The sequence below is a fragment of the Gastrolobium bilobum genome, unplaced genomic scaffold (assembly GCF_033153095.1).
Source record: "Gastrolobium bilobum isolate Gb01-03AN ecotype WA unplaced genomic scaffold, APGP_CSIRO_Gbil_v1 utg69057, whole genome shotgun sequence".
NCBI classification, from domain to species: Eukaryota; Viridiplantae; Streptophyta; class Magnoliopsida; order Fabales; family Fabaceae; genus Gastrolobium; species Gastrolobium bilobum.
This window is the reverse complement of record NW_026895406.1, coordinates 129631-147380: the sequence shown is the minus strand read 5'-3', so window position 1 is coordinate 147380 and position 17750 is coordinate 129631. Positions and strand designations below refer to the sequence as shown.

Genomic DNA, 17750 nt, shown 5'->3' with positions numbered 1-17750 from the left:
ATTTATTTATTTTCAAAAAATCCCACTTTTTTTAAAATTTTAAATTTTGCGGGTCGTGTCGTGTCGACCCGAACCCGCAACGGGTCGTGTCAGGGTCGTGTCAAATAGTGTACGGGTCGAAAACGTGTCGTGTCGTGTCGAGTTGACCCGTGTTGCCACCTCTAGTCCCACTTTATAAAACTTTAAACATTTCAGACTCATTCAATTCTGTAAGATCCGCACCATCGAAACCCATGGAAAGCGCCATATATTAATGATTAATAATGACTACCTAGCTACCATTTTTCATTGCCATTGAATATATAAAATACCTTCACTAGGGGCTTAATTTCTCTTCATCTTACCTTTTCTTTTGTTTTCTAAATTCTAATCATAATAGAAAGAAAGAAAGAATGCAGAAATCGGAGAATGCAGTGATAGTCGTTGGAGCAGGCCCTTCTGGCCTCTCTGCTGCTGCATGCTTCACAGAACACTCTGTTCCTTACATAATCCTTGAAAGGGAAGATTGTTTTGCTTCACTATGGAAGAAATATTCCTATGATCGTCTTCACCTTCACCTCAAAAAGCAGTTTTGTGAGCTTCCTCACAAGCCATTCCCTTCTTCGTTTCCAGAATATGTTCCCAAGAAGCAGTTCTTGCAGTACCTGGATGACTACGTTTCTCACTTCAGAATCAGTCCTCTGTATCGCAGAACAGTGGAGCTGGCAGAGTATGATGAAGGTTCTAAGAAATGGAAGGTGAAGGCTAGGAATGGAGACTCTGGTGAGGTTGAGGAATATGCTTCGAGTTTCTTGGTGGTGGCTACTGGAGAAACCGCTGACCCTTTTGTGCCGGTGGTGGAAGGATTGAAGAGCTTCCCTGGGAAGGTGCTTCATTCAACTGGGTTTAAGTCTGGGAAGGATTTCAAAGATGAACATGTTCTTGTTGTTGGGTCTGGGAATTCTGGCATGGAAATTGCATTGGACCTGGTTAACCATGGTGCCAAAACTTCCATTGTGGTTCGAAGCGCGGTAAGATTCAAACCAGTAACTTTTTAGTCATGAGAAAACAATTTTACCACTTTTCCTCACTCGTCCATTTTTTTTCTCGTCATATATTATTGATGTAAAAAAAAATTAAACACGTATACTTAAATGGGTATGGTTATTAGATCTTTTGTTTACTTGAATGAGTTGTGATTTGGTTAAGACAGATACTAATTATAGAGTGCATGCAATGGGCAGGTTCATTTTCTATCAAGGGAGATGGTGAATTTGGGGTTGTTTATGCTGAAGCATTTGTCGTTGAGCACGGTGGACTCAATGATGGTGATACTTAGCAGGATTGTGTACGGGGATGTCACCAAGTACGGGGTAGCTAGGCCCAATGAGGGTCCCTTTTACATGAAGGTCAAGTACGGCAAGTATCCAGTTATTGACGTTGGAACCTATAAGAAAATTAAGTCTGGAGAGTTAAAGGTGCGTTATACAGATAGCCTTAATTGGTTGGTGTAACTTCAACTTGGGGGTTAGTTGAAGTTCATATTTCAATTACTACCCTCTTTAGTGAGTACATGACAATTATTCAATGAAACAGGAATTTGATTTTTTACTATTACTAAGTTTCTTTTTTCTTTTTTCTTTTTCTTTTTAAAAATCCATAAAGTGGCATTGCGATGAACTATTATTTTTGAACTTTATTAGTTAGGTAAACTGTTTCATTTGCCGATTATTATTTTATCCCTGGCCTGCAAAGTGCAAGAACTATAGTTGTGCCGTGCACCTAATGTTTTTGTAACGTGACGAATCGGCATTGTATATATTGTGTGTGTTACTTAGGTGTTGCCAGCAGAAATAGAAAGCGTGAAAGGCAAGGATGTCTTATTCAAGAATGGCAAATTGCACCCATTTGACTCCATTGTTTTCTGCACCGGCTTCAAGAGATCAACTCACAAGTGGCTCAAGGTAATATAGGGAAAAAAAGGTTAATATCGAATGATTAATATGTAATATAGGAATTAGAAGAAATGCGTTAAGCTAAGAATTTGTAAAACTTCAATGTGGACGCGTATATATAATGAAATAACTAGCAATTAATTAATTGTTTATGGTGTAGGGAGATGATTACCTTCTGAGTGAGGATGGTCTTCCCAAGCCAAGTTACCCCATTCATTGGAAGGGAAAGAATGGTTTGTATTGCGTTGGATTATCAAGGAGAGGTTTCTATGGAGCTGCCGCAGATGCTGAAAATATAGCAAATGATGTGAGCTACATCATGCAACATCCTTAAGAAGAAATTATATGAGCTCAGTACATTAATATGTATGAAATTTTATTCAATTTCGGTCATAAACGTGAATTTCACTCCAGAATCTAGATTTTCTCATGAATATTGATAGCTATAGTGAATTGTTAAACATTTATTACCTATTAGTTATATTTAATTTAATTTTGAATATTTTTTATAAATTTAGTCACTGATAAATATTTAATAAGCCACCCTATATACATTTATTATGAAGATACCATAACAATTTTCATAAATCTTACATGGAAATTGTTACATTATCCTTAATGGTACCGTACTCAAGTGAGTCTTTAAGCATTCATTTTGTTGATTTTATGATAGATGGTTAAAAATTTCTTAGATATAATCCTTTGAAAAAAAAAACTTGATAACTCATTTTATTGTATGTATTGACTGAATTTAAAATTTTAATATAAATTCATTTGACTGTTTTAATATAATTTAATTAATTAAATTCCCATAAAAAATTATTTAAGTTTATTATTTATATATTTTTATTAAATAAATAATAATAAAAAATTACAGACTAACTCGAATAGCTGTGCGAACAATTTGTCACTCTAAAGTCTAAATGATACTTGACTTGGTGTGGTCCAAAGTCCAAACCACATTTGACCCGAATTGTATTTCCACTGACCCCGAATAAGTGAGATCTACCCAAATTAACAGTAACACCCCTAAGGCCCTAACTTTACCTAGCATCGATGGCAGACCAGATTTTGAAATGACAAAAAAATTTCTCAGCCATAATCAACGAAAACTGCAGAATAATTGTAATACTTATTTTTTTGTTTTTATAATTTATTAATAATAAATTCTTATTATTGTCAGCGAAAAATATTATTTGTTTATAAAATTAATAGTTAATGGTGTAATTAAACACTTCATAAAGTAATGTTACATATAGATAATTAATAGTAATATTAAGTGACGATCAAGACAGGTTTACTGTATAACACTACTATGGATTGAGCTACAGTCGTTACAAAACAAAATATGGTGATAATAATTTTAACTATGTCTTTGATTGCTGCAAAAAACTTTTTTTTTTTTTTTTTTTTTTGGGAAATTATATGAGAATCAAAATGTAAACCAAATACACACCCAACACCACTAGCCTAACCCTAGTAGTGCAAATCTAAAGGAGAAGTTAAGGACCCTAATTTTATTAAGATAAATTAAATACATAAATCATTATCTAATATATGGTGTTAACCAATAATCATTAAACTTTTCTGTTTGTTTATAATTGTAATATAGTTTGAAATAGGATTATATTTTTATTAATATATTACATCTAATTATATCATTATAATAGTAAATACGCATGTAAGAGGATAATTTTTTTATATCATATTAACATTTATGTTTAGGGTGAAAGAGAAATGAGGATACTTATAATATATTTAATTTAAATTTAACTGACTATTAGGAATTGAAAATTCATTATTAATTATTATTTTTATGTAATTCCTTTTATATATATATATATATATATAATTAATTAATGAAAAATTATGATGAAATCTTTCAATAAATGTTTCTTTATTTACATGAAATTATAGTAGTGCTTTTTGGGACTAAATTTTTATAAGAATGCTTCGAATTTCATTAAAATATAATTGATTATTAGGGAAATATAGTTATTAATTATTCATATATTTTATATAACTAATAAATCTTTATATGAAAATAATTATAAAAAGAACATTATAAAATTGATTGAATAATTAGAGTAGGCTTCAAGTCTTCTTCAGGAACTAAATCACGTCCCCTCACGGTTCCTTTCAGCCATTGATTGATGACAACTTAATTATTTGATATTAAATAATACCGAAAACATATATAAGTGGCTAAATAGAAAAAATTGAATTTGATAGTAAAAAAATCCTCATTCTGATTATAATTATCAAGACAATAAAATATTCAACTACCAACAAATGAAGTCTTACACACGTTTTTATAAGGTGTCAAATAACCTTAAAACGTAATTAAAATACGCATAAAAAAATTAAATATAGCTAATTATAAATAAATCAACATTAAACACACCTAAAATAATAAAAATAAAATCAACTTAATAATTAAAAGATTAAAAAAATAAATCACATTTCGAGCCTAATTAATCTTCTTGTAAAAGCCAAATTCTAAGTGCATTATATTTCACAATATTAATATTTATAAGAGATTTAAACTAATATGATGCGTTAGATAAGATGAACATGTAATGGATAATATATGTTATTTTGTCACAGGATGAGCAGGGGAGTTGAATAAGTTCCGATAATTGTTATACTTATACACCGAGAGAGGCGAGAGCAATAGCAATGAAAAAGAACAAAAAAGAAATGCAGAGAGGGGAAAGGAAGGGAACGACATAGTAACATAAACAAACAAGAATAAGCCTCATCACGTGTCTGTCTCGGTTTTGAGGAGCTAATAGGGGCGTGAGCAAGCACTCAGCAACATCAGAAACGGTCGGGCGGCGAAAGGAACGATTTCATGGCTTTTTTCTATTCGCTGCCGTTTTTCGTCTACGCGCATGCCTTGACGCCTCATTCTTTCCTTCCATATAAAGAAAGTCTCCGCCACCTCATTCTTTCCTTTCATGGCTTTCTATTCCCCCTCCCTCCTCTCATTTTCACACTTTTTTACTCTGTTTGTTTTTCTAAATATTTTATGGAAAAGAATATTGTAACAGCTAAATTATGTTACTACCAATCAATTTCATCGTTAAATTGCTTATGTTGATCTAACGGTTATATTTATTTCTATTTTTATATAGTCATGATTTTCTATATTTAATACTTTATATTTATTTTCATCTTTATATGGTTATGATTTTTCATATTTAATGCTTTCATTTTAAATATGAGAAATCATAATCATACAAAGATGAAAATAAATATAATCGTTGGATCAACATAAGCGATCTAACGGTGAGATTGATTGGTAGTAATATGGTAGTAACATAATTTAGTTGTTACAATATCATTCTTCATATTTTATTTGATAAATTAATTATGTTCCTTTTAATTATTTATAACAAAAAACTATTTTAGAAACACATGAACATAACACCGAAGTATAATAAAAATAATTTAACATATATAATATTTTTTCCCCTATAAGTTAGGGATAAAATTACCTCTTCAAGAAACAGTGAAATATAGTTGATTTTTTTTTTTTCATGGGCCCCACTCAAGTGTCATTCTAGACATTACAAATGTCGCTTTCATTGGGATCATTTTGATAACAGGTGATTTTTCACCGTTAGGTAGTTCTATATATGCCTAATCACTCAATCCTTAGCGCGCCTGCAGACTCTTAATATATAAAAAAAATATGAGTCGTTATTAATCAAGCCTATAAACAAAGGTTCATTCACAAAAAAATATATTAGTGGGATAGAGAATCTCAAGACTCAACTACACATAGAACATAGGGTTATAATATATTAGTTTATAACCTAACGAATGTAGTTGATTTGAGAACACAGATTAAGTAGGTGACAAGAGAATTGTCATTAAATATATTTTTGGAAATAAGCAAAAAAAATTAATTGTGACTAATTCTTCACATAGGATTAATCTCATAATAATTTTAAAAAGGTTTATTTTTTCTACAGTTACTGCATATAAGTTATCTGCAGTAAGCTCAATACGACATCGTTTTGGGTGGAAATCATAGTGTTTTTATAATTTTAATTTATTTCAGGATTATAATAGTCTTAATATTTATTATTTTTTAAGATTTCAATATCAAAACGACGTTATTTTGATAATAAATGCAGATAACTTATATGCAGTAACTGCAGAAATATTTTTTTCATTTTAAAAAGTTAAAATTTATAAAAATATTAGGAAATAACTCCCCTCAAAGAGTTAATTATCATATATATATATAATTAGTTTATAAGTAATTAGTTTATAAGTTTATTTTCAAATTGGGTTGCCTGAATTTAATTTCTAGCACTCCGTAGTATTAGAATCAGTCATATCTTTGAATTAAAAGGTATGAAAATAGCAAAAAAAATAATATAAAATAATTGAATTAATGGTACAAGAGGTATAATAGCGTAAGTCGTGTGAATGGGGTGAGCCGTACCAGCTTTCTGCAGTCACTGGCGCTTGGTCTGCATACAAAGTACCCGCATGTCCACCTCAAGTTCCCTCTACCACACCACACTTCACCTGTGCCCGGTTTGGACCCTTCTCTCTCTTTGTCTCGCTTGTATCTACTATGAAATGATTACATGCTAAAATCGAATTATTCTTATGTACAAAAAATAAAAAAAATAAAAAAATAAATCAATTATTCATTGAAATCAACGGCTATGATTGAGCTGTGAGGACACGCTAACTACCATTGGCCGTTACCCTATAATTTCCCTTAGGAAAGGAAACGCAGAAGAGACGAATGGGCGATGCAATGCAAAGCATGCAGGCGCAGGCGATATAATCAAATGCTTCGATCGTATCGGCGCAAGTTAGCAAACATCGCCACCATCACCATTCAAGATAAGGAGAGAGAGGAAGTAACGGTGACTACGGTGGTAGAGAGAAATGAGAAGCTGCGAAGCGACTCATCGAACACGAGAAAATAAAAAGGAAACGAGTCTCTAGCTATTTTCAGGTGCACTCTCTCTCTCTCTCTCTCTCTATTTTTTATTTTTTTTGGGTCTCTGCTCTCTTAACTTGCACTTGCGCGTACCCGATCACATACACACGTTCATGCGTTACTCAAAGCTGGCATGGTAATGGAGGGAGAGTGAGACTTGTACTTGTTGAAAAGAGAGAGAGAGAGAGAAGAAGGGTCCGCATAGTGTGACTACAAACTTGAATGGCATGGGTTTCAAACGGTTTCTTTTTCCCTGCGTAGAACAAGACATGCCGCGGTCTTAAATCACTGTTGTCCCTTTTTTGGTTTCTCTTCTTTTTTTTAACTTCCTCTACCTCTCAAATTGCTTCAGTCCTTTCTCTCTCTTTTTCTTCCTTTTGATTTCTCCTCTTCATTCTCTTACATTCAATGAAGAGGAAGAGAGACATGGATGGTGAAGCCAGCGACAGCGACCTTAACCAAGGTAGGTGTTGGGGTCATGGAAGAAATTAAAGTCAACCATATATATATATATATATATATATATATTTTTCAATTTTTAATTCGTTATGTTCTGATTGTTTGTCCCTTTTTATATTTGTTTGCCACGAGAGTTTTTGTTCACGAATCATCTTCATCTATTATTAATTTATTTTGGGGTTATATATATATATATATATATGTTGTTATAGATGTGAGAGATGATTTGTACACTGAAGTGTGGCATGCATGCTCCGGGCCATCCGTTTATGTTCCTCGCGCTGGGGAGAAGGTTTTCTATTTCCCTCAAGGTCACTTAGAGCAGGTTCTATCTCCTTTGCCATTTTTCTATGATCCCTTTCTCATTTAGTACCTTTTGTTCATCCTCTGCTTTATTTGTTTTGAACTCTTGTGTATTTATTTCTATGTAAAATATTTTACATGTCTCATGACCACATCTTATGAATAGGTATATGAGTTAGTTTTTCATTTTTAAGACAAACTTGTCCTTAAGGCTAATAAAGATCTTCTCATCTTACAGAAAGACATGAAGATTCTTTTCTTCTTCTTTTTTGGTGAAGAAAGACATGAAGATTCATTCTTCTATTAAGATGCTTACTATAATTATAAATTATTTTAAATGGTTTTCTTAATAATTAAAGGAATTTAATTGGTAACACTCAACTGAACATGTCAGCTCAAATAATTGGAAATTAAATTATATTTTATTTTTTAGACTAAAATAATTTTCTTTTATTTATTATTTATTGTTTTGGCAAACTTTATTTTTTATATTTTTTTTATCCTTCCCGATGTAGGATGTTTATATCATGAAATGACTTTTTTTTATTTGATACCCTTTATTGACACTTCAATATAACTTTCTTTTATTTATAACATCATTAATTAGTGAATTAAAAATATCAAAAGTTTTTTATGTTTTCAAACATATTTGTTGTATTTTTTTATAATCTTTTGATCCTTCGATGCAAGACCTTTAAAACATTCCACTATTTTTTTTGCATTTGATACTTTTTTTACACAATTAATAAACACGTTTCTTTGGTGTTTCTTAGCAAATTTTATTAGAAAATAAATAAAAATATAAAATATCTTTTATATTTTCAAATCTATAAAATATTTATAACTTTGTTTTAAATAATTTTTATCCTTCTCAACGTTGGACTTTTACAACGTGAAATTTGCTGAGCCCAACCCATATAGTCATCTCTACAAAAAGTACTAAATATCTTTTTATTTTCAAATATTTAACGTATTTATATTTTTTGCCCAACCGAATGTAAGACGGTTATATCATGAGGTTATTTTTTATATTAAATGCTTTTATATTTTTAATTTTTTTATGAATTTATATTTTTTTCTATCCTTCCCGATATAGGATTTTTATTTCATGAAATGCCATTTTTTTTTTATTTGATACTCATACATACTCTTTATTGACACTTCAAGATGAATAAAAAAATATCAAATATTATTATTTTTATATCTTTTTAATCATTCCCAATGTGAGACTTTCAAAATACATGAATGCCACTTTTTATTTAATACAATTTTTTTTTTTTTGGTAATTAATACATTTTTTTAGCACGAACAACACACTCCTTTGTTGTATTTTTATCAATTTTTATTAAAAAATGAAATAGCATTGAATATCTTTTATATTTTAAAATATTAATATATATTTGTATTTCTTTTATATTTTATTGACCCTTCACTATGAAAAATCTTTATAACACGAGACTATCATGTTTTATTTAATACCACTTTTAACACTTTAAGATGAATCCAAAAGTATTAAATATCTTTTCTATTTTCAAATATTTAATGTATTTATATTTCCCTTCCGGATGCAGGACCTTTATATCATGAGTTTTTTTTTTATATCAAATGCTTTTATATTATTATATTTTTATGTATTTATATTTTTTTTTTATCCTTCCCGATATAGGATGTTTATATCATGAAATGATGTTTTTTTTTAGTTTGATACTCTTAATTTATTGACAATTCAAGATGAATAAAAAAAGTATCAAATATTAATTTGTATATCTTTTAACCATTCCCAATGTGAGATTTTTAAAACATATGAATGTCATTTTTTATTTAATACATTTTTAGAACACGAACAACACGCTCCTTATTTGTTTTTTAGTATTTTTTATTAAAAAATGAAATAGCATTAAGTATCTTTTATATTTTCAAATATTCAATATATTTATAGTTATTTAATATTTTATTGACCCTTTTCAATGCAGAATCTTTATAACACAAGACTGTCATGTTTTATTTAATATTATTTTTAACATTTCAAGATGTATTAAATATTTTTTCTATTTTCAAATATTTGATGTATTTATATTTTTTACCCTTCCGGATGCAAGATCTTTATTCTTTATATCACGAGGTCCATTTTTTTATATCAAATGCTTTTATATTTTTTATGTACTTATATTTTTTTATCCTTCCCGATATAGGATTTTTATATCATGAAATGGTGTTTTTGTTATTTGATACTCTTTATTGACACTTCAAGATAAATTCACATCACATATTTTTTATGTCTTTTTAACCATTCCCAATGTGAGACTTTTAATGTTTTTTTTATTTAATACCTTTTTAACCATTTAATTGTTTCTTAGCAAATTTTATTTTAGAAAATAATTTTTATATTTTTAAATATTCAATGATTTTATATATTTTGGACCATTTTTCACGTGAGGCCTTTAAATCGCTTGAATTTTGTTTTTTCATTTAATATTGATTTTAGACATGAACAACATGCTCCTTCAATGTTTCTTAACAAATTTTATTTTTGGAGTAAAAAAATAATAAATGCCTTTAACTTGTTGAAATATTTAATGTATTTATACGGAAAAACTTCTTATGTAACAGCAGAAGACTGTTCTTCTTCTGTCACTCTCTTTTTGTCTTCGCGCACTAGCAATTATTTTTTGGGAAAATATTTTCTCATTTTAAAGGAGAAAAATTTTCTCATGTTAGTGACTCATAGCATAAGTAGGTTCCACCTTGAAACTTTTTCTCTCTCCACTATTTTGTGAGCCCCACTTATATTATGAATAACTAACATAAGAAAAATTTTCTCCTTGGAGAAAATGTTTTCCCTTCTTTTTCTCTTCAAAGTGGACCTTACCTTTTTTTTCTCTGCTGCACATCCCCAACTTCTGCAGCAGAAGTTGCAAACCCATTTATATATTTTGTCACCCTTCCTAATTTTTATATGGGTTTTATAAGAGTTATGTTGTAGGAAAAGTGATTGTATAATGTTATAGAGATTCGTTTTGCGTGCCTTAATTTTTTATTTATTTTTTTGTTTTAAAAAGTGTGGGTCCCACAAAATATTGTGAGAGTAGGAAAGTTTGTTGTGTTATGTTAAAGGATAAAACGAAAACCCTTTTTATATCCTGGGATACCATTTTTTTATCTAATACTCTTCTTTAACACTTCAAGATGAATAAAAAAATATTAAATGATTTTTATAATTTGTATTTTTTCCAATCATTTTTGTTGTAAGATCATTAAAACACTTTAATACAATTTTTTCATTTAAAACCAACACGTTCCCTCTGTCTTTCTTAGCAAATTTTATTAGTGAATGAAATTTTTTGAATATCTTTTGCATTTTCTATTGGATAAGTGGCATCAAAACTCAAAAGGAATGAGTAAATTGAGTTTTAAAATTTTTTCAAGCCAAGATATAATTGATAGCAACTTAGACAAGCGAGTATAGATAAATAAATATGAATATAAATATGCTAAGTATGCAAACAATGCTTATCTAAAGAGATAAATGTTAAAGAAGGTGCAAACTCCATTCATCTTGATTCAATCACAATCATCGTGATCTACGTCCAGCCTTCAATATCACTATTGATCAAGCTTCAACAGTGCTTGAACAAATCCCTATAATCTTAAGATTTTGATTCTTGATTACCTTACACTTCCATCCAATTTCTTAGGTTATGGACAACCTTTCCAACAAGGATCTCACTATCCTCGATCACTATTATCTCAAGAAGGAAATGTGTTTAAGATCAATAAGTACAATTAAATTACAAATTGAAATCTAGTAGGTATATGGCTTAAACTTGAATGTCATTTTTTCATTTACTATTATTTTTGGACACGAACAACATGCTCCTTCCGTGTTTCTTAGCAAATTTATTCGGGAGTAAAAAAAATTAAATGTCTTTAATATTTTCAAATATTAAATGTTTTTATATTTTTTGTTACATCTTCTTGATGCAAAATATTTATATCATGAGATGCGATTTTCTTATTTAATACTCTTTTTGACACTTTAAGATGAATAAAAAAATATTAAATATTTTTTTATATATTTATATATATCTTTTAACCTTTTATGACGCAAGACCTTTAAAATAATTTTAATACAATTTTTTCATTTAATACCTTTTGGGACGCAAACAACATTTAATAAAGAAATTATTACGATGCTTGCTTGTAGAAGCAATGCAGCTTGTCTACCACACATAGTGGCAAGAGTACAAGCTCTTATTGATCAAGATTGGACAGTGGCTCTAAAGCACATCTCTAGAGTAGCAAATGGGTGTGCTGACTGGCTAGCTAAGTCTTCTATCCAAAGTTCATTTGGTCTACAATACTATCGGATCATGCCTGCGGAACTGATTCCCGTTTTTAATTTAGATCTCCAGGAAACATCTCATTGCATAGATGTTGATCCTGGCTAGTCTGAGTACTTTCTTGTCAGTTTTTTAGAGGTTTATTTTGTTTTTCTGTTTTCTTGGGCTTAGCCCCTATCTGTTATAAAAAAAAAAAAAAAAAAGATTGCACATCTTTTGCATTTTTCAAATATTGAATGAATTTATATACTTTTTTATATCTTATTAACCCTTTCTGATGCAGAATCATTATATTATAACACAAGAGTGCCGTTTTTTTCGTTTGATACTCTTTTTAACACTTCAAGATGAATAATTTTATCATGTAGGCTCTAATGTTATGTCATATACTAACTATTTTAAAAACTTGAACATTTAGGTGAATGATTTTATATATAACACAAACATTTAGGTGAATGATTTTATATATAACACAAGTGCTTTTATCCAACAAAACTGTTAGATCAAAGCACATAAATAATTTTACTTTTACATCTAACCATTTCTAATTCATCAAATTATCAAAACAACATGATGTTTCCTTGGACTAAATTAGTAATTACAGCTATTTCTTTATTTCAAAATAAATAAGCAGTTTAAGGAGTGGGATTGCTCTATTCACTCTTGCTACATGAGATCACCCTCATTGGCAACTTCTTTCAAATTGTTGTGTCTACTACTTTGTTCTAAAAAAAAAGTATTGTTTGCTTGACATGTTTTGTGTGAATCTTTATAAACAAGTTAAACTTTACATTAAAGGTGATCTTCCATTGTTTCCCCAAATTTATTTCGGAACCCTAAATTGTGCTACATTGAACAGTTACTTTTGTTAATCAACAGAAGAAAAAGAATGAATTATTGTTTGCTTGATATGGTTTTGTAAATAAAACCCATATTTCTCCAATCAATTACAATTTCATGGTCTAATGACCGGAATCTGGAATAGGTTGCTGTATTTACTCAGCATCTGCAAGATGACCATATGGAAACTCCTGTTTATGATTTACCTTCTAAGATCTTATGCAGGGTTGGGTCTGTTAAGTTAAAGGTACTGTCATCTTTCTTCACAGGTTAATATCGTTATTTAATTTAAATGTTTAATGCATATTGGACATAATGTGCTTTTTTGCTTTTATAGGCTGAAGCTCACACAGATGAGGTGTTTGCTCAAGTCACTTTAGTTCCCGAACCACAGGTTGGCTACTTTCTCTTGTAACATCTATTTTCATCTTCTTCCCTTTTTCCTTCTTTGTTTCATGTGTAACTAGTGTCCTTTTTTTTAATATATTCTGTTGGTAGATGGGTGTTTCAATGATACTGAATTAGTATACTACAGAGTTCAATCTTGAAGAATGAAATATCAATTAATCTTGTGAGGTAGATATACAGATATGGATAATGTATTAATATAACTGGTTACTGCTCTTGATCTTTGCAGCAAGATGATCTTAGATTGGAGCAAGAAGACACTTATCAGATACCTTACAGAACTATAACATACACCTTTAGTAAGATACTAACTCCATCAGACACAAGTACACATGGTGGATTCTCTATTCCGAGGCGACATGCTGATGGATGCTTCCCTCCTCTGGTTGGAATCCCTATCTAGAATTATAACACTTTGAACAACCTTTTTTAATTTACAAAATGCAGTGTGCTTGATAAGGGATTATGCCTTGTCTACTTATTTGCAAAGTGGTTTTGGACTTTTGGGTGATGTCTGTTCTTGTTTGTGGCTTTTGACTATGTTATTGTATTTTTATATTTCATCAAGAAGCATATTTTTGCTATTAACAAGTGGCTTGGATTAAAGAAAACATTGACATGATTTTTATTGGTTTGGTTTTGTCATTCTACTTTTCCTCATGCCAATCTTATTGCTCTGCACTTTTCTGTTTTAATTTTCACCAAGCTTTTATCATTTGTTTTTGGTAAGAATTGAGCTAATTTCATGTCTTTGATATTACAGGATATGACTCATCAACCACCAACACAAGAGCTGGTTGCGAAAGACATGCATGGGTTTGAGTGGCGTTTTCGACATATATATCGTGGTAAGTTTAATTTATGTCAAAGATTCTCGACCCAATTGCAACAATATGCTACCAATGTTAATGCTAAATTGAATAAAACTACAAATGGTGATAGTTCAGTTAATAGCAAAAGAACTGAGTAAGTGAAAAGGAAAGAACCTAGGTTTGATCCCCACATGCTATCTTTGGGAGGGGTTTAAATATCCTCATCCCTGACCCGTTCCGCACTCCGGATTATCCCATAGCCGGCTCAAAGAATCGAAGCTTGTGGAGACATCGAAGGGAGCCAACTTGCCTCAAAAAGTTAATTAGGGTTGGGTTAATTCCAAAAAAATTGAAAAAAAACTACGATCCTTTTGATTTTGATCAGTCCACGACATTTTATTATGGAAATATATTTGGATCCTTTGCTACTAGTCAACCCATATTGCAATAACCAAAGTGTCGAGCTAGTAGCAAAACAAGTTTTAATCTCTTATTTGGTTACAAGATCATTTTGGTTTCACAATAATGCACAATATATAATGATAGGTCATCTGTTTTCATGGTATCTGCCATCCCTTCTGTAAGTAGCCCTTCAACTTTTGCAACCCCTTCAAATTTATGACCATAAGTTGGGGAACATGTCCACATATTTTTTTTTTCTTGCAATAAATGCTCTTTTAGATTCATTAGTTAATGTCTGAGTTGGATACTATCTAAAATGAAATGCAGGTCAGCCGAAACGACACTTGCTTACTAGTGGCTGGAGCAAATTCGTGAATGCAAAAAAGCTTGTTGCTGGAGATGCATGCATTTTCGTTAGGTTCTCTCTATATCTATGTCTCGTCTTTCCCTCCTTCTCCCCAAATTCTGTTTGTTGGTATTGCAGAGAAACTCTGGTTCCATTCCAAATATCATGTTTTTTTAATTTATTTGAATGCCTCTAATCTTAGCATGTTAGAAAATAACTATTATTATTTGTTCTATCCAATTCGTATAGGTGTTACTATAGTCATGGTTATGCATTTGCAAAGGAGTTTTTTTGGCTGTAGTGGTAGACTGGAGGATTAGAATTGAAAAATTATTTGATATGGAATTATTATTTGAAAATTTATAGGAGCAATGTAAGATTTTGAATGATTGGGACTGTTAAGTGAATCATGATAATGATAATGAAAGTGTTAGTAACCAGGACAATACTTTATATCATTGCAGTGGGGAAAATGGAGAACTTTTTATTGGGATTCGTAGAGCAATTAAACAATACAACAGTGCATCCACATATCCATCTCTGATATCGGGTCAATGCATGAAACTTGGAATATTGACTAGTGCTTCCCATGCTATTGCCAGAGGATCCATGTTCAGTGTCTATTACCGCCCTTGGTGAGTTGTTCAGGATTTATCAGATTGAAAACTCAATTGCATATATCTAATTTTCTTACTTTTTAGATGTATATATGCCCTTTGGGTATACGGTTGAAGTGGAAAGAGCTTTTACACGCATCTTTTACAGGACCAATCCCTTTGAATTTATTATTCCTCTGAAAAGCTACATGAAGTCAACTGAAACGGACTATTCAATTGGAATGAGAGTTCAAATGCGGTTTAAAGTTGAAGAATCTCCAAGAAGGTGATGATGCCAAAGTTTGGCTGAGTCATGAATGGTTTATTTTGAAATGCCTTTGTCCCTATAAAAGAAAAAATGTACCAATGATGTTTATGATAATTATAATATCTACTTGTAACTAGGTCTGATGCCTTTTTGTTTGAGTAACCAGATATGCAGGTACAATAATTGGTGTTGAAGATATCGATAGTATCAGGTGGCCTGGTTCAGAATGGAGACGTCTCAAGGTAATCAAATCCTTACCAATTCTGTGGATTTAGTTCCTTGAAGTAATAATACCTTTCTATTTTATTTTACTTTGATTTAATTAAATCTATATTTTTCTTCTTAGGTGCAATGGGATGTCATACTAGATAGGTATATGCATCCTGAAAGGGTTTGTCCTTGGTGGATTGAACCATTGAAATCTGCCAAGAAGAAGTACATTCCTATTTCCCCCCTATCAAAAAAGGCATGTGTATTTAACCCGTCATTGCCTGGATTAAGTGGCTTGCCCAAGGATGGTAAGTTCTTATCCATATATTTCTCAAAATTGAGTTACCTGTGAAATTCTCTTGATTCGAGGAAGCTACAAGATGCTATAACTTTTCATGTTTATGATAATATGTGATCTTTTTTGTGAACATTGGCCTAGTTGAATTCTCTTTTTGTTAGCAGACGAAGTTCAAAATTCAGCCAATCCTGCATCTCAGAAAATGGATTGGGACTTACAAAGTCAAGATTACAATACAAATCAGCTACCTTTTCTTATGCTAGACCCTCTTCACCAATCTCTTGGCTACCCATTGTCATCTCCACATGAAGACTTATCAACTTCGAGTTCAAATGTGAACTCCACTGGTTCTGAATCCCAGGGATGGCCTTCTTCTCATTCTAAAGATGAAAATGATGTTCCTTTTGGCCAACCTGGCAGTTGTAGTAGATACAAGCTTTTTGGGGTTAGCTTAACTGATAACCAACCAAAGCTCCCTTCACAACAATTTTCTGTTCTTAGCGAGATTTCAAGTCTCCTTTCCAATCCTCCATTATGTATTACCTCTGGGAAAACATGCAAGAAGTGTCGCTCTGTTAATAGGAGTTGCACAAAGGTACTTAGCATTTATGATTTAACCATCCATTGCTTGATTTTATTTAGTTTTGTAGAATGTTTTTCATTGTTGTGTGATATTTTTTGTGCTTCTATCTAAAATATAGGTAGGAGAGGGAATTGAAACCTCATGATATAAATAATATAGTTGGTAGCTAAAGCTGAAACAATTTTTAGGCATTTAGAAATCTAAGCCAAGCAACTATCTATTTCAGGTGCTTAAGCTGGGAAGTGCTCTTGGAAGAGCGATTAACCTCTCTCATTTTCCTGGATATAATGAACTCATTTCTGAACTTGACTGCATGTTTGATTTTGGAGGAAGCTTAATCAATGGAAGCAGTGGATGGCATGTGACCCACATAGATGCTGATGGAGATATAACGCTGTTAGGGGATTATCCATGGCAGTTAAGTACTGAAATCAACAGTAATGTCTTATGAAAGTTAACTTGACATTACTTCTCTGCATGTGTTTCTAGTATAAATAACAATTTGATATTTGTAAAATCTGCATTTGCTTCTCAAACATTGCATGTACATGAGAAGAAACCTGAAAAACCACCGTTGTTTTTCTTTTCTTTTTGTACATGAATGTGTGAAAATTTACCATCAACATTTTAGTAATATGCATATGGTAAATTGCAAAATCAAGTGATTTCAATTTTTTAACCAAAAAACAGCTCTGGTTGGATTTTTTCATTTACTTATTAAAACACTACTTTTTAGTTACTTAAGCAACACTTGAAAAAATTAAGTGCCCTTTGGTATGATAAATTACTTTTTTTTTTTTTTTTGCTAAATTTAGTATTGTACCATTAAACTATGCAGGGATTTCCAGTTCATGGTGCAAAAGATGATCATATGTCCAAAGGATGGTATTAACAACCTCGATCCAAGCTCCTCAGCAGATCCTACAAGCCTTTAGACATTGCCTTACTGCTTGTTGGACTAGTGCATCTATGTCTGTTC

General features: G+C 31.0%; 2 protein-coding genes across 2 annotated transcripts; both read left to right on the top strand.

Moving 5' to 3' along the window:
* Positions 1-392: 392 nt before the first annotated feature.
* On the top strand, positions 393-2268 carry LOC133309740 (probable indole-3-pyruvate monooxygenase YUCCA10). Its single transcript, XM_061510545.1, has 4 exons — positions 393-1010; positions 1224-1457; positions 1818-1943; positions 2095-2268. The coding sequence occupies exons 1-4, from the start codon at positions 393-395 to the stop codon at positions 2266-2268; spliced, it is 1152 nt and encodes a 383-aa protein (XP_061366529.1).
* A 5046-nt stretch (positions 2269-7314) lies between these two features.
* LOC133309730 (auxin response factor 2A-like) lies at positions 7315-17706 on the top strand. The gene is made up of 14 exons (XM_061510534.1): positions 7315-7369; positions 7578-7690; positions 12994-13095; positions 13186-13242; positions 13486-13641; positions 14020-14104; positions 14798-14888; positions 15281-15451; positions 15582-15698; positions 15847-15922; positions 16027-16198; positions 16353-16783; positions 16998-17188; positions 17610-17706. The coding sequence occupies exons 1-14, from the start codon at positions 7315-7317 to the stop codon at positions 17704-17706; spliced, it is 1914 nt and encodes a 637-aa protein (XP_061366518.1).
* The last annotated feature ends 44 nt before the right edge of the window (positions 17707-17750 follow it).